Raw genomic sequence first — 23,596 nt, forward strand, 5'->3', positions numbered from 1 at the left:
CAGTTGTTCCTCTTTTTTCCCCCCATAGCTCTCCTCCACCCAGTTCCCACCCCACCCTCTGCCCTTACCCCTCCCACTGTCCTCATCCATAGGTGTACGATTTTTGTTCAGTCTCTTCCTGCACCCCCACATTCCTTTCCCCCCAAGAATTGTCAGTCCACTCCCTTTCTATGCCCCTGGTTCTATTATATTCACCAGTTTACTCTGTTCATCAGATTTTTTATTCACTTGATTTTTAGATTCACTTGTTGATAGATATGTATTTGTTGTTCATAATTTTTATCTTTACCTTTTTCTTCTTCCTCTTTTTAAAGAATACCTTTCAGCATCTACACTAATAAAAGAGAAACATGGTAATTGGCGTACGACCGCTACCCTTCCCATTGGCTAATCAGCGTATCCTTATGCAAATTAACTGTCAGCCAAGATGGCGGCCGGCAGCCAGGCAGCTGGAAGCGAACATGAGGCTTGCTTGCTCCAGGGACTGCAGACTCTGAGCTGGCAGTTTGAAACATTCTAACAAATATAGGCTGGGATCTCAGAGCTGAAGTTATACATTGTTTCGATTATAGAACCGAAACAAACCAGATACCTGCTCTCAGAGCTAGAGCCAGAGCTAAAGCTGGCCCAGAATAAAATAAAAAAAAGGAGCAGTTGGGAGCTTCAATCAACAACCGACAGCATGAAAGCAGCCCTCAGCCCCTCACCCAGACTGGCCAGGCACCCCAGTGGGGACCCCCACCCTGAAGGGTGTGTGACCAGCTGCAAACAGCCATCATCCCCTCATCCAGGCTGGCCAGGCACCCCAGTGGGGACCCCCACCCTGATCCTGGACACCCTTCAGGGCAAACCAGCCGGCCCCCAGGCCTCTATCCTATATAGTAAAAGGGTAATATGCCTCCCAGCACCGGGATCAGCAGAGCCGTGAGGCCTCCTGGCACCGGATCAGCGTGACAGGGGGCAGTGCCCAAATCCCCTGATTGGCCCTGTTCTGTTCATGACAGGGGGCGGGGCCGCAACCTCCCCATCGACCCTGCCTTGAGTGTGATAGGGGGCGGTGCCCCAACCCCCCAATCAGCCATACCCTGAGCGTAACTGAGGGTGGCCTCGCAACCCCCTGATCGGCCCTGCTCTGTGGGTGATAGAGGGCGGTGCCCTAACTCCCCTATCGGCCCTGCTCTGTGTGTGACAGGGGGGAGCTCCCCAACCCCCTGATTGGCCCTGCTCTGTGCGTGACAGGGGGTGGCGCCGCAACCTCCCCATCGACCCTGCCTTGAGTGTGACAGGGGGCGGTGCCCCAACCCCCCAATCAGCCATACCCTGAGCGTGACTGAGGGTGGCATCGCAACCTCCCAATCCGCCCTGCTCTGTGCATGACGGGGCAGCGCCCCAACTCCCCAATCAGCCCTGCTCTGAGCCCGACCAGGGGCTGCACCTAGGGATTGAGCCTGCCCTCTGCCACCTGGGAGCAGGCCTAAGCCAGCAGGTCGTTATCTCCCGAGGGGTCCCAGACTGCGAGAGGGCACAGGCCGGGCTGAGGGCCCCCCCTACCCTCCCCCCCGAGTGCACAAATTTTTGTGCACTGGGCCTCTAGTTTCATATAATACTGGTTTGGTGGTGGTGAACTCCTTTAGCTTTTTCTTATCTGTGAAGCTCTTTATCTGACCTTCAGTTCTGAATGATAGCTTTTCTGGATAAAGTAATCTTGGTTGTAGGTTCTTGGTATTCAGCACTTTGAATATTTCTTGCCACTCCCTTCTGGTCTGCATAGTTTCTGTTGAGAAATCAGCTGACAGTCGTATGGGTACTCCCTTGTAGGTAACTGACTGTTACCTCTTGCTGCTTTTTTTTTTTTAAATATATTTTATTGATTTTTCACAGAGAGGAAGAGAGAGGGATAGAGAGTTAGAAACATCGATGAGAGAGAAACATCGATCAGCTGCCTCTTGCACACCTCCTACTGGGGATGTGCCCGCAACCAAGGTACATGCCCTTGGCCGGAATCGAACCCGGGATCTCTCAGTCCGCAGGCCGATGCTCTATCCACTGAGCCAAACCAGTCAGGGCTCTTGCTGCTTTTAAGATTCTCTCTTTGTCTTTTGCCCTTGGCATTTTAATTATGATGTGTCTTGGTGTGGTCCTCTTTGGATTCCTTTTGTTTGGGGTTCCTTGTGCATCCTGGATTTGTAAGTCTATTTCTTTCATCAGGTAGGGGAAGTTTTCTGTCATTATTTCTTCAAATAGGTTTTCAATATCTTGCTCGCTCTCTTTTTCTGGCACCCCTATAATTCTGATGTTGGTACGCTTGAAGTTGTCCCAGAGGCTCCTTACACTATCTTCATATTTTTGGATTCTTTTTTCTTTTTGCTTTTCCGGTTGGGTATTTTTTGCTTCTTCGTATTTCAAATCTTTGACTTGATTCTTGGGATCTTCTTGTCTGCTGTTGGATCTCTGTATATTATTCTTTATTTCAGTCAGTGTATGCTTAATTTCTAGTTGGTCTTTTTTCATATCCTCGAGGGTCTCACTAAATTTATCGGCGGTTTCTAGAAAATTCTTGAAAAACCTTATAACCGTGGTTTTGAACTCTATATTCAATAGTTTGCTTTCCTCCATTTCTGTCATTTGTGACCTGTTTCTTTGTCTCCGCATTTTTTATGCTTCCCTGTGTTGGTAGAGTGGCTTTGTGTGCTAGGTGTCCTACAGGGCCCAGTGGCTCAGCCTCCCCAATTACCTGAGGTGGACACTCTTGGTGCACCCCTTTGTGGGCTTTGTGCACAGTCTTGTTGTAGTTAAGCCTTGATTGTTGTAGGTATCACTGGGAGAAATTGACCTCCAGGCCAATTGGCTGTGAGAATCAGCTGTGTCTGCAGTGGGAGAACTTCTGTGCTGAAGACACCCTTATGGGGCAAGACTTGCTTCAGTGGGGCTTTGGTGCTCACTGAGTCTGCCCCCTGAGTGTGTCCCTTATGGATCTGAGGAGTTGTAATTTGGATGGTCCACTCTGACCACTGGGTACACTGGCTCTTGGATCTCTAAGGAGGTGCTAATTTAGCCTCTGCCTGAGGCTACCCAGCAGGAGCTACGAAGAGATCTGCAGATTCCCCTTCCTTGTTTGGGGTTTGGAGGTGCCCTGATGAGGCCCAGCTGTGAAGCAATGCAAGCTGCTGTAGGGCCTTGGGCCTTCTCTTGGAAGTTCTGGGTCTGTCTGGCCCAGCTGCAGTTTGTTAGGTAATTTTCAGATTGCAAAGGGCCAGGGCATTCATATGCAAAAGCCTCTGCCACAGCGTGGGTGGGGCAGGGTCTCAGGGAATCAACAGGGCGGAGCAAACAGCTATGGCTGATCCTCAGCCTTGCCCTAAGAGGCCCGGAGTCTCAGTGCCCCATGTCTCAGTGTCCTGGTAATCGCTGCAAGCACCTCTGAGAGAAAGCCGCCCTCGAGTTCCGAGTTCTGCCCACTGCCAGACAGTCCAGTTTCTCCCCGTATGAGTCTGAGTCCCCAGAGACTTCCCGGAACTGGAGTTCAGAGCAGTCGGGGGCTTGTGACTCCCTCTTGATTCAAAAAGACAGCCTTGCTCTCAGTTGCCAGCCCTTGCTGCGTGCGCCTCCGTACCTCTGCACTTTACTTCCGCACCTCCTCTGAGTCTCAGTGTGCTTTTCTCTTTCCTTCTAGTTGTAGAATTTCCACTCAACCAGCCTTCCTGTAGTTCTGGATGATGTCCATTTTGTCTTTTAGTTGTATTTTTGAAGTTGTGGGAGGCAGCAATTTTCGGTGTTTACCTATGCCGCCATCTTGGTTTCTCCCTGCATGTTTGTCTTTTATTAGCGTAGATATATATAGGTAGATAGATATAGATATAGATATAGATTAGATATAGATATAGATATTTTGGGCATATTTATGCTCAGGACTAAGTTTCTACATTGGCTGTGACCATTGTTCTTGATTAAGAATGAACTGCTCACCCTGGCGAGTGTGGCTCAGTTGGTTGAGCGTTGTTCTGTGCACCAGAAGGTCGCCAGTTTGATTAAGGGTCAGGGCATGTGCCTGTGTTGTGGGCTTGATCCCCAGTAGGGGGTGTGCAGGAGGCAGCCGATCAATGTTTCTCTTTCACATCGATGTTTCTTTCACTCTCTCTCTCTCCCTTTTCCCTTTATCTAAAATCAATAAAAACTTTTTTTTTTTTTTTTAAAGAATGAACTGCTGGTTTAGCAGCTGGTGGTTCCATTCATCATGAGCATTTGGTGACCTTTAACGCCTGTATGACCTGTGGCAGAGAACTCATATCTGGGGGAGATTTGGGACCTGGCAGCAGTATGTGTAATTGCTAAGCTTCCTTCTTTTTAGCAAATATTTTGGTTAAAATGTTGAACTATCATAAGTCCAGATTTCCCCATCCATAGTTACTTTAGAACCTATGCAAATCATAACAGAGCTTGAATTTCTCCTTGATGCCATGACATGTTAGATGGCATTTTCTTATTCTCATAAAATAGAAATTGCAGGCATGATAGAAAATGGGGAGAGTAGAACCTAAAATACCAGAGATGGGCAAGTTGTCACAATATAAGAAAACCAGCGTTTTAGTTTCCTGATTTTTAGTTTCCCAACCTCCCCAATACCCCAAGGTACCTCCTGTGTGGAATGGTGTGAGGTCAGGTCTCTTTGGAAGGGACTAGAGGTCACTCTCTTTCTGGCTATTGTTATTCATTGCTGTTGCAGATTGGACATTAGGAGAAATGAACTCTGACCCTAGCTTGTCACTGGGACAATACTGTGCAAGCTGCCAGGTTTCAGAGCTACCAAATCAGGTGTGCTGTGTGCCCTTTCACTTCAGAAATGGGTGAGGAAAGGTCTGTGATGGGTCTGAGATCCCACAGCACAGGCCCTGTAATGTAAAGAATCAAGAGCCATTTTTTCACACTTTGTAACCACCTGTGACCTTTGATATCTCCTTCATCTCTCCTACAGAACTTAGCAGAGTTTAGATCTATGACCTGTCTCCCATTGTTTCTACCTATGAATTTGGAACCATAATTGCAAACAGGGATGCAGAGTTGTCATGTGACTCACAGCTGTATAACTATGAAGGGGTGACACCAGCTCTTGCAGTATTTTTCTTTCTCCTGGAGCATGCCTGTTCTACTGGGTGCCGTTTGGCAAGTTACGCTACATTAGCCTGAAAAGGATGCTCTTCTTAATGGGAACAACTCCAGAGTCTAGTGGGTAGTGTGCACGCAGCTCAGTGGCTTGGGCTTCCATGGACTGTTCTCATCTGTTCTAGCTCTGCTGTATGAGTTAAAGGTTCCTCGTTGGGACTTCCAGACAGGGAGGCAGTTACGCACATCCCCTCTCTATGACCGGCTGGACGCACAAGGAGCCAGGTGGATGGAAAAGCATGGATTCGAGAGGCCAAAGTACTTTGTGCCACCAGACAAGGGTAAAGAGGCACATTCTCATTTTTGTTCACTTTTTTGCTTTTGAGAATTAATATAATTTATTTTTAAATGTATATGGCTAGAATGTGTTCCTGGGAGAATAAATAATAAAAACCTAACTATACAGGAGACTCCCCAGTATAAATCTTCTCCTTTTGTTTTTCTGGTCTATAGACCTCCTGGCTTTGGAGCAGAGCAAGACTTTCTATAAGCCGGACTGGTTTGACATTGTGGAGTCTGAAGTCAAGTGCTGTAAGGAAGCCGTATGTGTCATTGACATGTCCTCTTTCACAAAGTTTGAAATAACAGTAAGTAATTGGAAACCAATATAACAGACTAGGAGACGGTGCCTCCTTTTTTCATCTGTCTCTTTAAAACTGATTCTGTAAGAACTCTGGTATATTTTAATATCGTATCTTTATTACATTTTTCTGAATTTTTAGCTCTTTGTTTCTGGTTTTTAATCTGCTTACAGAGGCCCATTTATCATTAGAATCAATAGCCAGCTTTCTCTGGTGCTTCCTACAGTGGCATAAATCTGCAAATGTTGTTGCAGGAGTCCTGGCTAACTGAATTTTCATAGCATGAAAATATATCCTAATGTTATAAAATAACTGAATTTTCATAGCATGAAAATATATCCTAAATATATAAAATAACTGCCTCATGTTGCTCATGAGTCCGTGTTACCAGCCAACTGTTCTTGTGCTCTCTCTGCTTTGTGTCTTAACTCTGCAGTCCACTGGAGATCAGGCATTAGAAATTCTGCAGTACCTCTTCTCCAATGACCTTGACGTACCCGTGGGCCACATTGTGCATACCGGCATGCTCAATGAGGGCGGAGGATATGAAAATGACTGCAGCATAGCGCGCCTGAACAAGCGCAGGTGAGGTCAGCTGCCGCGCTGACTCCCTCCGGCACTGGTCCCCGGGTACTGCGGCAGAGCAGAGCTCCCAGCTCCCCCAGGAAGGACAGAACACCTCACTACCTCATGGCCAGTCCATTAGCAGTATAGGACAAAAAATCACCTGAAAGAAAAAAACTCACCAGGTTATGCAAAACTCGATGTGAAAATTAGTTACCCTACTGGGAGGAGACGTCTTACCTTGTATTAGTAGGTCTGTATAGTGACAGAAGTCAGCCTTTGCTTGTCCTTACATGGTGTATCCTCAAGTTCCGTGCTCCTGGCCCTCTGGAGGCTAAGAGCTCGTTGGCCAGTATTCTACCCACTGCTTTGACACTAGCTCAGAACTTGATTGCTTCCCGATCCTCTTCTCTGCTGCCTGGTTTTGATTGCTTGTGGGTCTCACTTTCAGTTTCTTCATGATTTCTCCAACCGACCAGCAGGTCCACAGTTGGGCCTGGCTTAAGAAGCACATGCAGCTAGACAGCAACCTGCTCCTGGAGGACGTCACCTGGAAATACACAGGTACTTCTCTCCGGGTCCCCCAGGGGAGCTGATCCAGATTTGTCAGGATTAGAAGCGGAAGAGGCTCGCTGGTTATAGAAAATTGGTCTCTGATACTTCTGTGTGTGTGTTTTTTTAAAACATTTTATTGATTTTAGAGAGGAAGGGAGAGGGAGAGAGAGATAGAAACATCAATGATGAGAATCATTGATTGGCTGCCTCCTGCACGCCCCCTACTGGGGATCGAGCCCGCAACCCAGGCATGTGCCGTTGGCCGGAATCGAACCTGTGACCCTTCAGTCTGCAGGCCGACGCTCCATCCACTGAACCAAACCAGCCAGGGCACTTCCTGTGTTTTTTAAGGAAAATGTGGAATGAGTTCTTCAGTTACTGTTTTGTTCACTATGTCCCCTGCAGCCAGCATGTTAGGAGTGTGAATATTTGTTGAGTGAACGAGTAAATAATTTTTATTTTCTCTTGTTTTCTAGAGTAAGTAATTTTAAAGCATTTTTATATTTATTATCTAAGTATTATTTTCCTCAGCTTTTTTTAAAATGAGTGAATAATTTTTTAAAATATGTTTTTATTGATTTCAGCGTGAGGGAGAGGGAGAGAATCTTTGATCGGCTGCCTCTTGCATGCCCCTTACTGGGGATTGAGCCTGCAACCCAGGCACGTGCCCTAACTGGGAATTGAACCCTGACCTCCTGGTTTATAGGTCAATGCTCAACCACTGAGCCACACTGGCTGGGCAATGAGTAAATAATTTTTAAGGATGACTTAAATTTCCTGATGGTCTCAGTGGTTCAGTCAGGGGAGCAGCCCTCCTCTAATGCCATCCCACCATTCTAGGTGTAATTCCTCCCTCCCCCTACTTAACCTACTCCTGCCCTTCATTCCAGCAGGCCCTCTTTCTCAATTCATTGTAGCAGCAAATATTACAAACTCTTGCTACCAGATTGGCAAACTACAGAATCTTGTTGAACCAGAGTTGTTTTATGGCTGAATGAAGATAGTTAAAAGTGTACTTAGCACAGGCTGCTGTCACAAACGGACAGATCCAGAGTGATCGGGCAGCTCTCCTCCTGGTCCTGATTTGGGATTGGGGCTTTTCCCATCACGTAGCCACACTGGGAAGATGAGGGGAATGGGAAGTATGCAGGAGAGTATGTCCAGCCGGGACTTGGTCTCACGGTCCCATCTGACTGCAAAGGAGGCTATGGAATGTTCCCTTCCTGTGTCCCTAGGAAGAGGAAACACTCCAGTTAGTTCTCCTGCCAGCAGTCAGTAGCTGCATTTAGCAGGCCTGTCGGGAGAGGTGTATCTGTCAGAATCAGGTGCACCTTGCATCGCCTAAACAAAGGGATGTTCTTGTGGTCTTGCCAGCCAGGCCTGGTTATAGGTGAGCAAGTCCACAACAGACCTTTCCCATTGGCTCAGCTGTTTACCTGGAGCGGCCAGACATCGCTTATTCTTTTCTGTTTAGCCCTCAACCTGATTGGTCCTCGAGCTGTGGATGTGCTGTCCGAGTTGTCCTATGCCCCGATAACTCCAGACCACTTCCCAAGCCTCTTCTGCAAGGTGGGTGCCAGTAAGGTTCTAGTGTTTGAATGGGCAGGGAATATCTTTTTAAGAGATGGCAATTGCATGTTCTTACTCTGGCAGTAACACCCACAAAATGTGCTGACTTATTAATAAAATGACAGAATAAATTCTTTATTTTTCACCCTTCAAGTTCTCCTTATTTAATAAGCATTAGGATATATTTGAAGTGGATTTAACTTCTCTGAGTATCAGTTCTATATATTTATTGCTTTCTGTAACAGCAGATTCTACGTTATAGGATATAAAACGCCGGTCAGGGTTAGGTCCCTTCTCTCCAGTAGCTCTTCCTCTCTCCCATGCCCAGAGGCAGAGCAGCTTCTGTGTATGTGGCATCTTCAGGTAATAAATGGTGTAGGTCAGTGGTCGGCAAACTGCGGCTCGCGAGCCACATGCGACTCTTTGGCCCGTTGAGTGTGGCTCTTCCACAAAATACCACGTCCAGGCACGCATGTACAGTGCGATTGAAACTTCATGGCCCATGCACAGAAGTCGGTATTTTGTGGAAGAGCCACACTCAAGGGGCCAAGGAGCCGTATGTGGCTCGCGAGCTGCAGTTTGCCGACCACTGGTGTAGGTGAATCCCTAAACAACTTATGTAAGATTCTTTCTTATACTTGGCAACTATAGCTGAGTGAAACAAATTGTAACTGAATAAAAAAGAAATAACGGTGTACTCTCGAAATGGTTGATTTGCAGTCCAAATGGAGAGATGTTTTTGTGAACCTGTAACAAGCAGCTTGGGGACAGTTATTGAAGGAGGCTCTTTGATGTTCAAACCAAAATTGGGATCCACCTACTAATTGATTTTAGTTTTCCTTTTCCTCCATGGCAGAGTGAAAGCCACAGAAAACTCACCATTAGCCATTACTAACTCCTTCACAGTGTCTTTGCTTCTTTTTAAAATTTTCTTGATTTCAGAGAGGGAGGAGAGGGAGAGATAGAAACATCAATGATGAGAATCACTGATCAGCTGCCTTCTGCATGTCCCCACTGGGGATCGAGCCAGCAAACCTGGCATGTGCCCTTGACTGGAATCGAACCCAGGACCCTTCAGTATGCAGGCCAACGCTCTACCCACTGAGCCAAACTGGCTAGGGTTGTCTCTGCCTTTTTTTTTTTTTTAAATATATTTTATTGATTTTTTTACAGAGAGGGAGAAGGATAGAGAGTTAGAAACATCGATGAGAGAGAAACATCTATTAGCTGCCTCCTGCACACCCCCCACTGGGGATGTGCCCACAACCAAGGCACATGCCCTTGACCAGAACCGAATCTGGGACCCCTCAGTCCACAGGCTGACACTCCATCCACTGAGCCAAACCAGTCAGGGCATGTCTTTGCTTCTTGATGAGTGATCCATCCGTGTGTGCCTGCAGAGCACCATGTGATGCCCAACTTCCTGTGGAAAGTTTGCTTTAGTGCCACCTAGGACTTAGCACTTTCCTTCACAGGAACAGGAATTGAGACAGAGGTAACGGAGCTGCTGTGAACACGTTTTGAACATCAGACCCCAGGATAGCAGGTGAACCTTGTTCTCTGGGCACCAGATATCATCCTTTGTGGGCAGGTGCCTAGGACTGTCTTCCGAGTGCCCCAGAGGAGACTTCGCCTGGTCTTCATTGCTCCCTATGCACCTAAAACAAATCTTTAGCTGGACTTTGCAAAAAGTAATGTTTCCTGTTTGTCAAGACTTTGCCTCCACTTCCATCAGCAGCTTGGCTAGCACTCCTGATATTGGTGATATTCAAAGAAAAGACATTGTAAAGGCTTTGTTCCATCCCTAATGACCTGGAGACCTGAAAGCGGATCATTTTGAGGATGGAAGTCTTTCATTCACATGTCTCTTTTAGGGTCAAAGGGTGCAGAGCTAAGGAGAGGGGTTTGCCTCAGACACCATCCACTTCCCTTGGAGTTTTGACGCTGACTATCTCCCTTTGTTTCCACAGGAGATGAGTGTGGGCTATGCCAACGGGATCCGGGTGATGAGCATGACTCACACGGGAGAGCCGGGCTTCATGCTTTACATCCCCATAGAGGTGAGAAGCAGGGAGGTGTGCTGGTGTCCCACACCTGCTGAGCACTGGCAGGGTTAGAGTCTGTTGTGCCTGGTAATTGAGGAGGCTGCGATAAAGACATTTTAGCATGTTTAACTAAGGTATTTACTTTTTTAAAAAATAGATATGTTCACATGGTTTAAAAAAAACCCAAAGTATTCAGTTCCATTTGACCAGTTTCTATGTGATCTTAGTTTTTTGTCATGTCAGAAATTTTTGTAAATATGGAAGTTCAAAGACATATTTTTAACCCTCTTTAGACCCACAGAAGCATACTGTTCATCTTTTTTTTAAATACATATATTTTTTATTGATTTCAGAGAGGAAGGGAGAGAGTTAGAAACATCAATGATGAGAATCATCGATCGGCTGCCTCCTGTGTGCCCCACATTGGGGATCCAGGCCACAACCCGGGCATGTGCCCTGACTGGGAATCGAACCGTGACCTCCTGGTTCACAGGTGGACGCTCAACCACCGAGGCACGCCAGCGGGGCGTTCATTTTGTATTTCTTAACAATTTATCTTAGAGATCTTTTTCCTATGAGTACTTAGAGAGAAAGAACTTCCTCTTTCTTTTTTCCTTTCTTTTTTTATAGTGGCATATTATTCCATCATAATTTATTTAACCAGCCTGGTACTAATAGACATTTATGGTGTTTCTAATCCTTTACTATTATGAAAATTCGGCAGTGTGCAAGAGTGTACCAACACATGGAGGTGCCAAACTCTAGGCTGATAGGTGCAAAACAGTTGGTCAGTGCAGCTTTAGTTTCCCTTGGGAGAGGCTGATGGTGTGGGGCAGGGAGGAGAGCTCTGCTTCCCTGACTCCTTCCTCTGCGACTCACTCTGGATCTCTACGATATGCTGTCATCTGTGAAAAATCACGTAATGGGCACACGTTAGAGTGACGTGTACCACGTTTCGTAGCGTGGGCCGGTGCATAGGGAATTGGGCAGGGAACAAAGCCAGCAGAGGGTGAGCGGGCTATTTGAGCAGCAGCTGAGCTTAGTCATTACTGGGTGCTGAGTGCTGCTATGAGTTATCTAATAATTGCTATATTCTAGTCAGTACTTAGGTTAGTCTCCTAGACATTTTAGAGACATGAAAAGACATGGATGCTGCTTTCATGGAGCTTATGTCTGAGGTAGGGGTGACCCTGGCATACTCCTGGGCTGTAGCACTTTGGTTTGTTGATGAGGCGTCCTGAGAATTTTATACAAACCTCCCCATCCAGATTAATAGTGTCAGCCATCAGGCACGCCAGACACACTCCAGGTTGAAATCTGAAGGTCTGCTGCTTACCACCCGTTCATCTTTCCCTCTAGTATGCCCTACATGTCTACAATGAAGTGATGAGTGTGGGGCAGAAATACGGGATCCGGAATGCTGGGTATTATGCTCTTCGTAGTCTCCGAATTGAGAAGTTTTTTGCCTTCTGGGGTCAGGATCTGAATACCCTCACCACCCCCCTGGAATGTGGACGAGAGTCTCGGGTGAAATTCGAGAAGGTACTGTGTCCGTGCGCACTCCTGTCACTCACCTGCCCGTGCAGGGCATCTGTGTTAGAGCAGGAAGTGGGCTAATGTGGAAGGAAAGGGTGGAAGTGCTGAGACCTCGATGATAGCGCCAGGTGAACAGTGATGATTAGGATGTCCTTAGAATGATTAGTGTGTCTATGGGATAAAACATCTTAATATGAGAACAAGAAACCGCCAGCACCTGTTTTCAGCACTTTGCTCTCTTTTAGACTGAGTGCTTTCTGGGGAAGTTTTTCTGAGTAGAATGTAGTGGTACATGAACATGCCATGATTATTTGTAAAAATTAGTTACCTTCCATTCAACTGCCTAATTTTTAGTTTCTTTTCAAAGTAATACATGAACATGATGTTTTTAAAAAGTCATAACTGAAGAGCATGTAGTGTGACTTCTCTACCTCTGAACCCCACCTGTCTCACTGCCACCTTTGCCAGGAACAGTTTCTTGTCTCTCCTTTAGAATTTCAGTGTGTTGTGAACCAATGAGTGTTTATTGATGAGAGCAAAAATATACTTAGGAAGGTGAGACAAAGGCATAGAAGTAACAGGAGCCTGGGCTGCCTTAGCTCACTGGGAAATCGGAGAACAGGGAGCCTTAGCCCAGGATGAGCTGCCGCTGCCTATTGCTCCCTTGGTTGCAAGTCTTGTGGAGTCCCTTAGAGGTCAGGGGATGGCACGGGTGTGCTCCCCTCACCACTTTTTCCCTTCTGTTTTTTTAACACTTGGAGTGCGGGAAACGAGTTAAGTGGGCTCGCGTGAATTGCGCGTACTCCGAGGGAGCCGTCTTTAACTCGGTTCATATAGATTTGCGGTGGAGTGCGGGAAACGTGTAAACTCGGGCCGATTGTAACTGCGTATTACCAAATATTTGTTTGTAATCCACCCTTTTGGTGGATGGAACAAAACCAAAAGACAGAGCCATCTTATATTTTGGCGGGAAATTCACCCGCACTCCAAGTGTTAATTCTCACCCGAGGATATTTTTCCATTGGTTTTTTTAGAGTGGAAGAGAGAGGGAAAGACAGAAACATCGATGTGAGAGAAGCACATTGATTGGTTGCCTCCTGCACAAACCCTGACCAGGGCCTGGGACTGGGCCAGGAATGAACCTGCAACTGAGGTATGTGCCCTTGACCAGAATCAAACCCAGGACTCTTAGGTCCAAGGGCTGATGCTCTATCCACTGAGCAAAACCGGCTAGGGCCCCTGGCCACTCTTTTTAACCTAGATGGTTGGATACTACATCCTTGCTATATTATTATTATTTTTTAAATATATTTTATTGATTTTTTTACAGAGAGGAAGGGAGAGGGATAGAGAGTTAGAAACATTGATGAGAGAGAAACATCAATCAGCTGCCTCCCACACACCTCCTACTGGGGATGTGCCCGCAACCAAGGTACATGCCCTTGACTGGTATCGAACCTGGGACCCTTCAGTCTGCAGGCTGACGCTCTATCCACTGAGCCAAACCGGCCAGGGCTTTGCTATATTATTTTAACAATCATTCCCTACCAGTATAGATCTACAGTATTCTTTTTGAGAAATTATAGATAACAATTTTTCTGATATAAAAGTAATGAATATTCATTTTGGAAAATAAAATATGTCAAAACTAAAGTGATTCATACTTTATTGAGTTTTTATCCTGCTCTTGTTTTTGTATATATGCATATATAAACATGTATGCATTGCATACAGACATATATGCATGGACTTTTTGTTGGGATTATATAAAAATGCAGTTTTTCTAAAATATTCTAGCAAGTGGTTTTTGAATATTGATTTTTCTTCCTAAATATTTTGTTCTATTTGGTCTTGTTATTGAAATCCCTGTTTATAAAATAGAAAAAAAATATGGGTACCTGTGTTACAAACATCCTCTGAAGGCATCTCTTATGTTGTGAATGCAGTTTTTCACATGGTGGACAAACGCAATGTCCCCAAAGCCTGCCCTGGGGTGGGGGGAGCGCTGCACTCCACACAGTGACACAGGGGACCCGCCCACTGTGCTGCTCGTGAGGATGACTCAGTGTTGCCTTTCTTCCCCAGGGGGTGGATTTCATTGGTCGAGATGCCCTGCTGCAGCAGAGGCAGAATGGGGTGTACAAACGCCTGGCTATGTTCGTCCTGGACGACCACGACACAGACCTGGACCTCTGGCCTTGGTGGGGAGAGCCCATTTACCGAAACGGGCTGTACGCTGGCAAGACCACCAGCAGTGCCTATAGCTACACCCTGGAGCGCCACGTTTGCCTGGGCTTCGTGCACAATTTCTCCGAGGACACTGGGGAAGAGCAGGTGGTGACGGCAGATTTCATCAACCGGGGAGAGTATGAGATTGACATCGCGGGACAGCGGTTCCAGGCCAAGGCCCGGCTCTACCCGGTCGCCTCCCTCTACACCCATAAGCGCCGAAAGGAAGACGTGGAGCTAAGTGACTTGCATGGGAAGTAATGCCAGGCAGTCTTACCGTCTTAGGAGCCTCTGTCCTGATCCTGTCCCTCTTCTCGATTTAACCTTTACCTTCCATTTCTTATCTCCTTGGTATCATTTTAAACTTTTTGCTTTGCAGCCTCTCTTGTCCTTTCATCTCCTCACACTCAGTCTGAGCTGTTTGTCCCATCCGTCCACCCGTCTCAGATTCCCATGGGGACAGGAGCAAGCCCCACTTGTAGAAGTGTGTGTGGTGGCAGTCGGATGTCACATGCTGTGTTGGGAAGCCAGGGAAGCTGGTGGTGTGCAGGCAGGAGTCCATCTCCGTGGGCCAGGTGTTCTCAGAGCCGCCTGCTGACGGTGATGAGTTGCTGTGTGCTTGTTACGGCCCTGAGGCAGTTGTGCCTGCAGCCAGGCAGCTGCGTTCCTGTTCCACTGTGCTGTGGGCTGGCACCGTGATACCTCGAGCAAGATGACCATCTACCTCACTGACGAGAGGCATCGGGTGGGCTGCAGAGAGAAAGTCAAGCTGACATTATTCCCAGCCTCCCTAACAACTAGTTCTCGACCAGAGGACCAGGGACACCTGCCTATAATTTTCTTCATCGCTTGTTAATCTCTGTAATGAGGGGCTTTGCTTGTTTGGTTGAGTAAACAAGTAAGCCACAGTATTTGAAAGGGAAAAACCATGTTGCTTTTTTCAGATGAAAGGAAAGGGTCTTAACCTCAGAAAGTACCAACACCAAACAGTGCTGCTTTCTCTTCCTGTCCCTTCGGTGGTAGGCTCACTAGCTCAGCAAATATTTCTTCCCTTTAGGAAGAGGGAGGGGAAGGTAGGGCAGCACACATACTGAGTTCAAGAGGACTGGACTGCCAAGTTCTGCTTCCTCGGGCAGGACAGATCCATAGCTGACCCACGTGGGTTCTGAGCGAGGAGGGTGTCTGTTGTGTGAGCCTAGCAGACTGCTTTCCGTCTCGTCTGGAATAGAAAGTGACTGGAGTGCTTCCAAGAGGGTCACGCACAGTTCAGAAGTGTCTTTCAAGGGTGAAAATTGAGTGACATCAGACTATACTATTCATCCCAACACTTAATTCTTAGTTTCCCGTCACCAAAGCTGATTTCTTAAAAGTATAAACTGTTGCTAGAGATGTAACTAATTAACTGCAGTCTTTGTTGTACTGACATCGTAGACACATTAGCTCTGCTAGGTCTGTAAGTCTAATAACGAAGGTGCTCCAGGTGCCAGCCTGCTCTGGCTGCTATTTACCCCCTTAATCAGACTGTCTGCCTCTAGGCATGTCTTGCCATTTCCCCAGCCAGTGCCCACCTGTTTAGGAGGTCTTAGTTGATTTGTTAAGGGAGCATGTGATTAGAATTGCTTGGCGGGCCTTGCTATTCTGGTGCAGATGTGTATGTAATGGCTGAGAGATGTTGCTCCTAGGCACAGAGGAGAAAGGAGAGGTGTGCCCCGCGGGAGAACAGGAGCTGTGCCAATGCAGGTAACCAGCAGGGAGCCGACTGGCCCAAGAAGATGGAAACAGGTGCTAGAGGGCTACAGGTATTACACGCTCTGCACCATTCCCAAATCACCTTTTCTAGTTACGCATAAATGTCTTCTTGTCCACAGCAGAGGGCGTCACTTGTTTACTGAGTGCCCTGCAGCACACATTAGTTTTGGGCACTTCAAAGTTTATCCCTGAAGTCTCTTTTTGTTCAGATACAGGCAGCGTGAATCTGGTAGTTTTCTCCATTTGGTCCTAAATCTGGAGGAGTTGACTGACTCCCACCTCTAGCATAAATGACAGTCTCAACACCTAATGTGTATGTCATTTCCATCTCTGGGGCAGTGAGGCCCCAAGTGTTTGTCTTGTGTGACCACTTACCTCTCTCTAGGGATTCGAGGGGTTCTGGACTCCTGTGACTGGGGGGATGGACTTTAAGATGGTTGGTACTTTCTTCTCTGAAAGGATCCATCATCACCTCTTGGGGAGCGGTGGGGGACGGGGGGCCTCTTCTATCTTGTCAGCATATTCAATTGAGGGAATCTTTTAACCTAAAAGCACAAGGTGTGTTAGCCTCAAGCAGATGAAGACCCAGGGGTTGCAAGTCTCCTGTGCGCCGCCTCCTCCCTTGAGATACCTTCTAAGCCCCTCCTGCACACATCTGTCTTGTTTCTTGCCACGGTCGTGGCCTTAAATTGAAGTGTGTTATTAGAAAGATTCCCATCTGTGATACTGTCACTGAAGTCAGAAAAGCGCTAATTAAGAAAGTTTTAAGAACAAAAAGTACCCACTTGGATAACCTGTTTGCTGCCCTTTAACTTGTGATGTAGTCTCATACCTGCATGTGCAGGACATGCTCCAGGAGGCACAGGGGAACAACTCCCACCACAGTGCTAGTGCTCTTCTGGGGAGTCCCTGTACCCCCAAACCTGAGCAATGCCATTCAGGCTAGGGCCAAAGGTTTTAGCCCAGTGATTAACCTACTTCACTTTGGCCCAAAGATCCCATTTCTGCAGGCGTAGAGCAGTCACTAAGAGAGGACTCCCTGCCCTGATTTCTGACTCACGGACACGTGGGGCATCTGAGTGTCTTCACCATCCTTTCAGAACCTGAGGCAGGTAAGAGGGACCCTTCTGTGACCTGTGGTCTTGGTTCTGACCTGGAAGGCTGTGCCCAGTAGGACAGCTCACTGGCCCGCTTTCAGGGGTAAGCTGCGAGGCTCACTTTTCTCTGTGGCTCCTTGCACAGGGTAGGCAGCAAGGATCCTCCCTAGTGTCTAAGGCAGAGGTTTGGTCAGCAGTGCTTAATGCTAAAGAATAACCTTCTGGGGTTTTCCCCCTATTACCTTCCCCCTCCTGTCCCTTACAAACTCTGATATAAGCAGCATTTTATCAACACAATATAGGGGAAATTTTCTTGTGAGGAAAGAATTTTCACCTCACACATCATTTCCAGGCACATGGGTTCAGGAGAAGCACACTTGAGTGGAAGAAATGGTAGGTGAAACAGTGTTTCCTGCATTAACTAGGACATCCAACTGTAAGCTGTGAGTAAGCTGTAGGTCTGCCAGTCAGCACCTCCCCCTGCCTCCACTGTAAGGTGCTGAGTTGTAAGGCTCCTTCATCGTCAGTGTGGGGCTCACACGCGCAGCCCCTCATCACTAACAAATGCACTATTTTACAAGAGAACTATTTTTGTATGTGTTGCCTTCTTTGTCCATTACACACCAGAGTTGTTTCTTCATAATATGATTCTTGACTTTTCTGAACAGTGTCCTTGGAGAATTACACATTTCTCATGGGCCATTTTTCTCATGATATTTAGATGCAGCTATTTTTATCCTTTGCAATCCTTCTGCCTCTTAAGTGCAAAAATTAGGGGAGGTGGGAAGGATATTTTTAGCACCTGTTTCAAAAGATCTAAGCCAGGAATCCCTTTGCACACCAAGAACTGGGGCTTGGAGCACATCTTTTCTCCACGCCAGTTCTCGTGCCTTACACTCCAGAGTGTCCCATGGTGGGTGGAGACAGGAGGGAGGCAAAGGTAACTCCATTTCAGGCTGAGGGTTCCTTCACCCGCTCACCTCTCCTTCCCCAGAGCAGGTGGGTGTGGGTAGAGGCTGCCCCAGCTCGTCTCAGTGAGGGTTCTCCAGCAGCACACTCACACCTTCCTCTCCGGTCAACTCTCGGGATGTGTCAAAGCGCCACTGCAATGACTGTCAAGTGCATTAGCTCATTATCCGCACCTATAACTGTGCAGTCTGTCCCGCCCCTTCCTGTCCCTTTGTGTGTAGCGTTAGCAGGTGGTCCTGAAGCCATTTGAGGCACTTAGGTAAACGGGATCTTCTCTCAAGGGCCCTGCTGACAGGCACAGGGTGACCGAGCCTTTCTGCCTCCATGAACACGGTATCAACGTTGTGCACTGTATTTCTATCAAGCCGGACTTCAATTAAGTTTTTCTTTTCATATTACCAGGTTTATAAATGAATAAAAAGACACTTTAATTACTCTTATCATGTCCATGAAATATTCATCTGTATGTGTTTGCCATCACAAAAGACAACATCACACATAAAACCGTTGATTCCTGTGTTGCCAAGTGTAAAACAGAATGTGGAAACCGAGGGGCAGTAGGTACAGGCGTTCTGTCCCCGCCCTGCAGTGCTGGCCTGGCTGGAGAGAGAAGCCTCCGTTCCTCCTGAAGTGACTGCCGGTCACTGGGCTCGACCTCCTGCCTTACAACTGACTTCACGCTAGAAGCCTGGCACTTGATGTGTCACTCACGTGCCTGTGAGCCCATGTTTATGTGGAAACAGCGTGTGTGCGTTCTTGGTCACACCCGTGGAAAGAAAAGAAGATGATCTGAGAGAAGCAGCCAGCGACCTTTTACTAGACTCAGCTACCATCAGAATGCAGTCACTGGACTTTATTTTTACTCTGTTTATCCAACTACTCTCTGAGGAACCCCATCTGGGAATCCACAGGTAAGGTAACAGGTCTGTAACAATTCATCTTATATTCTAAACCTCCTCCTTTAATGTCCAGTTTCATTATTGACCAACATTTTTTACAACACACACAACATCCCACAGGCTAGGTGGCTGACTCCAAAAGAGGAGTTCCAGAAATAATTTGCAGTGACATTTCTGAAATGTCAGGAAAGCCTCCCAAACTGACTGCTTTGAGGGAGATACTTTTAAATTACATGTACCTCCTTCTTCTTAGTAAGGTATACAATACACTTCATCTAGTACGTTAACAAGTCATTCTAGGGAAAAAGAAGCCCAGCAAGCTGAGTGTGAGTGACAAAGACTTACCTTCCAGCTCCTCCACCAAACGAAAGGCCAGCAGAGTTCATTCCTGCCAGGACAAAGTAGCCCTTAACCAAAGGAGACTCGCCCATGATGCACCTCATGTCTGGTGTGAAGGTCTCGGGGCAATTGACCAACTTCATGATCTCCAATGTCTCCAGGTCTGGCATCCTACGCAGGAGGGAGCTCAACAGGGGCTCTGAGCAATAAAAACAGCCAAACAGAGTCCTCAGCTTCAGGGAATTCAAACCTTCCAACTCCTCATACTTTCTAACTCCTCCCTCTCCTTTCATAAAATCTTTTGGAAGAGGTTTTGTAACAACAGCAACGGGGCCATTTATCAGAGAGCAGAGCCATTGCTGGAATCAGGGAACACACCTATGAGGTGCTTGGCATGCAGACTGACAAAGAAGATGCTCTGGGAAGGAGAGGAGCTATGGAAGAGCAAACACGTTACAGATAAGGGTCTCGAAGGGCTCGGTGCTAAAGCTCTCACAGGGCGCCCGAGGGAGATGCAATGAAGGGCAGGTTCCCTGTGCTGGCATGGCTGCAAGGACAGATGCCCAACCTGTTTTAAGGTGAGTCCATCATCTGGGAGCAGGCCAGTGGGGCAGTGGTCACCAACGACACCAGACTGTGGAGCTGGCTGGTGGGTAAGTTTGATATTTCTCATAATAAAGTAGGTTTACAGTTGTGAGTATGTAAAACACAGAGTTTATTCTTATTTACTTATTTGAATTATAACTATAAATCTGCTTTTGCCCACACCTGTATTTTAAAAATATATTAAAGATGGGAGGGAAACTCTTCATATAGACCCTTTCGCATCTTTTATATTTGTAAATGCACAAGTGCTTCCAGGGCCCGGACGGGGAAACCAGTCACCCAGAGGGAGGAGGAAGGAGGCCACCGACGCTCCACAGGAGGAGCAGTGCAGGTTTCCTCGTCGGAGTGCTCCAGCCCACACAGGAAACAGTGCCCCCTGACATGGGTTCACTTTGTCCCTAAATAATCTTAAGTCTCTACACCAAAAGTCCCGGAGATAAAAGGTAAATAAGGAAACCAGAGATCCCGCTATTGTTGCTAACTTACCTGACCAGCACAATTGACAAAATACTGGCATTCGATCTGTCCTTTATCAGTCTCCACGCCAGTAACTTCACCTTTTTTGATCATCACGTGAATAACACTTGTCCGGTCATAGATCTGAACACCTGTTCAAGGTAAAGAGTTGGGCATCAATCCTCAGATGGTCCACAATTAAGGCAGCTGCAGCAGATTCTCAACTCATAAGAAATACTGAAAAGGCCAGGTCAAAGCTTTAATTTTAAAAAACAAAACACCCCTAAGGACCACACCCTGAGACTATAAATGAGACTTTCCCCAGGTTAAAAATGGCAGGCAAATTTAATAAGGGACTTTAGTGCACAGTTCAATTCCAGGAATCATAAAAGGGGCAGGAGAGAAAAGTTCAAATAGGACAGCTTACATCCTATCTACCCACATGATGAATCAGTTCATTCAAATTGCACAACTCCATGGACACTGAGGTGTCCTCCCTCGTTCACTCAAACCCGGGACATGATCCAAGCTGTGGATTAAATCCCCAAGGTGTGTACTAACCTTGGAGCCTCTCAGTTCAGGAGGGAAAGGAGTCCCTGAAGTCTGAAGGGTACTAAGCACACTGAATGTCTAGTTGGAGAACTGAAAGTTCAGAGATTGGTATTTAGATATACTAGGTTTACCAGAGTAGTCCAATGACTTGTGCTTAACACAGCCTGAATTTCAGAAAAAGGTTCAGAAGTCATTTTCTACTCACTACCATAGATTACATAGAGCAGAGTACCACTGCATATATGTTCCTTTTATCCCACTAAATTTTTTATAAATGAATGATTACTGACTTGGAAAAACAATTCAACTCCCTGAATCTAGGTTTCTTCAGCTGTAAAAGAATGACCCTTATTATAAGATCAAGGACTATATGGAATACTTTCCAAAGATTATAAAAGCCATTACGTTACCTCTCATTCACTTGACAAAAGTCACACTGAGATTGAAGCACTGCCCACACTAACATCACAGTCGGGGATGAGGACTCGGGTCATCTGCTGAGTCTGATTAGCAGGTAGTGAACGAACATCTCGAGTAAATGGACTGTTTTCAGAGGAGAAGCAGATAATATCTCCCCTTAAATCTAGGTGCACGTATGTCACTTCATTCTTATTTCATGACCCACCAGCAGTCCATGAGTGAAGTGACCATGGCAGGCACCTGCACAACGCGGGACAGGCGGCCTCTCCTCCCTCCTCGGGGCCCTGTCACCTTTCCCTGCACCACTGGTGAACGACCACAGGCGTGAGACTGAGGCTGGTCCCCTTCTCTCGCTCGCCTGGCTTCCTCACTGCCCACAAGTACCAAGGAGAAGTCGCGCCTACAAGGTTCCAGATGGTGATCCAGAAAGCAAGCTAAGCTCACTCACTTTACAGAAAAGAACCTGTAACCCTGATTCCTGTGGAATCGCACCACCTGAGTGATGCAAGGCCGGGCAATGCACTAGTATCTGGCCCAATGGAACAGGAGCCTATTACGTGGACCCTATTCTGACTCAAACCCAGTTAATGTCTGATTCAAGTACCTGTTGCCATCATTAAACCCAACGAAGGGACTGCTTCCTGCCTGTCCTGCCTGTAGCAGCATCTTCCCTAGTAAAAGCCAGAGACTGTGCGGCAGCAGGAAGCACTTTTACCACGTTCACTGGAGAGCCCTGCCCTTCAACAGGAGACCTGGCCAAGGGCAATGACACCATGGGGTCAAGGCGCCCAGGATGCATAGTGGTCTCACCCAGGCCTGGCCCTGCCATGTGCCCGAGAATACACAGCCTCTTCTTCCAGGCCTCTGGATCCTCTCCTGGCATCTCTCTCCTTCCACGGCTATCAAATCCTAGTTACTAGACAATCAGTCTTCCTCTACAATTTACAAATGAAGTTACACTTCTTGACAGTATGAACTATATAAAATGGAAATGTGATAAACCCTTACTTGTGATCAAAATTTCAAATCTCCCTTTCCCTAATGAAAATGTTGTCAGCGGTCACATGATTTCTAAAAGGGCTGGCGAGGTAAACCACACACTGTGCTTAGACTCTTGTTTGAATAGTCTGCTACTGATCACATGGCAGAGCCACTGCAGCTGGCAAAAGACAAAGCTACCACCCTCTGTCAGGATTAGTCTCGAATTATCTGATTCATTTTATGCAATGTCTTCAAAAGAACGACCCTGACATAGGCAAGTGTGGAATTTCATCACTGGGCCTCGCTACCCACTCACGATGATTAGTGCGCTCACCACATTCTCATCAGCCACCAGAGCAGGCTTCAGGTTGGGCTTCTGCTAATCCGTCACCTTACAACAAACTGATAGCCATTCTTTCTGCCTTCGATCGTACGGGACCATCGTGTAGATGGGTCCTCCTCTTCCTGGGACAGTTCCTACTCACTCCAGAGCTAGCTAGCTAGTCCTTCTCCCCAAGTTACACAGGTAAGGAGAAACGTGTGAATGCTGTAGAGTCAGGAACATCCTTACTAGTGACTGGTACTTCAATGGGTCAAACTCTGATTTAGCTTCCAAGCACCTAACTTAAATTCCTCCTCCTCCTCCTCCTGTAGGAGCCAATGCTTCCACTTACTACACTTCAACAAGTGAAATATACAGGAAATGGCCCAGGAAAACCTTAATATCATAAGAATTATACCATCTCAAAAGGGTCTGGAATGATGATTGAATCTCCTCATTTTAAAAACAGGGAAACAAAGCTTGGCCGGCGTGGCTCAGTGGTTGATCATTCAACCCATGAACTAGGAGGTCAAGGTTCAATTCCTGGTCTCGGCACATGCCAGGGTTGTGGGTTTAATCCCTAGTAGGGGGTGTGCAGGAGGCAGCCAATCAGTGATTCTCTCTCATCATTGATGTTTCTTTCTCTCCCTCTCCCTCCCTCTCTGAAATCAATAAAAACATTTTTAAAATAAAATAAAAATAGGGAAACAAAGACGGCTCAAAAGCAAAATGACTTGCCTAAAGTAATACTCTGACTAGTGGCAGAGCCCAAACTACAACTCAGGTCTGAATGACCACTCACCAGGCCAACTTCTGTGGGACACACACAGTCCCAGCAACAGAGTCTGGGGACGGGCACAGCAGAAAATGGCAGACCCTGCTTACCTGTTTGGATCCCTGTTTCTGCTCCAGCTGCTGGTACAGTTTGTTTGAATAGTCTGCATCTTCTGCTCAATGCCCAAGTGCC

General features: G+C 46.8%; 1 protein-coding gene and 1 long non-coding RNA gene across 9 annotated transcripts in view; one reads left to right on the top strand and one right to left on the bottom strand.

Moving 5' to 3' along the window:
• The window catches only part of PDPR (pyruvate dehydrogenase phosphatase regulatory subunit), a 32,378-nt gene extending 13,884 nt beyond the window's left edge, over positions 1-18,494 (top strand). For 4 of the 5 annotated variants that reach the window (XM_014457972.2, XM_023756074.1, XM_023756076.1 and 1 more), the window contains 8 exons: positions 5,286-5,441; positions 5,614-5,747; positions 6,178-6,326; positions 6,757-6,869; positions 8,335-8,429; positions 10,400-10,489; positions 11,834-12,016; positions 14,096-18,494. In XM_014457972.2, coding sequence (XP_014313458.1) covers positions 5,286-5,441; positions 5,614-5,747; positions 6,178-6,326; positions 6,757-6,869; positions 8,335-8,429; positions 10,400-10,489; positions 11,834-12,016; positions 14,096-14,500 — 1,325 coding nt within the window. In that variant the 3' untranslated portion in view covers positions 14,501-18,494. The remainder of the gene's footprint in view (positions 1-5,285; positions 5,442-5,613; positions 5,748-6,177; positions 6,327-6,756; positions 6,870-8,334; positions 8,430-10,399; positions 10,490-11,833; positions 12,017-14,095) is intronic. The other variant, XM_006091224.3, reaches the window with a different exon arrangement.
• Positions 10,422-21,385, bottom strand: LOC102425977. 4 transcript variants are annotated; one of them, XR_002829884.1, is made up of 8 exons: positions 21,317-21,385; positions 20,385-20,506; positions 19,299-19,491; positions 18,066-18,188; positions 16,364-16,533; positions 14,517-14,989; positions 12,049-12,181; positions 10,422-10,558 (listed from the first exon to the last, which is right to left on the bottom strand). It is a non-coding gene; the product is annotated as an uncharacterized LOC102425977 (long non-coding RNA). The 4 variants fall into 4 exon arrangements; XR_002829883.1 differs by lacking the exon at positions 21,317-21,385 and having other exon boundaries at positions 20,385-20,638; XR_002829882.1 differs by lacking the exons at positions 10,422-10,558; positions 19,299-19,491; positions 20,385-20,506; positions 21,317-21,385 and adding an exon at positions 10,967-11,379 and having other exon boundaries at positions 18,066-18,187.
• Between the last annotated feature and the right edge of the window lie 2,211 nt (positions 21,386-23,596).

The sequence above is a fragment of the Myotis lucifugus genome, unplaced genomic scaffold (genome assembly GCF_000147115.1).
Source record: "Myotis lucifugus unplaced genomic scaffold, Myoluc2.0 scaffold_88, whole genome shotgun sequence".
NCBI classification, from domain to species: Eukaryota; Metazoa; Chordata; class Mammalia; order Chiroptera; family Vespertilionidae; genus Myotis; species Myotis lucifugus.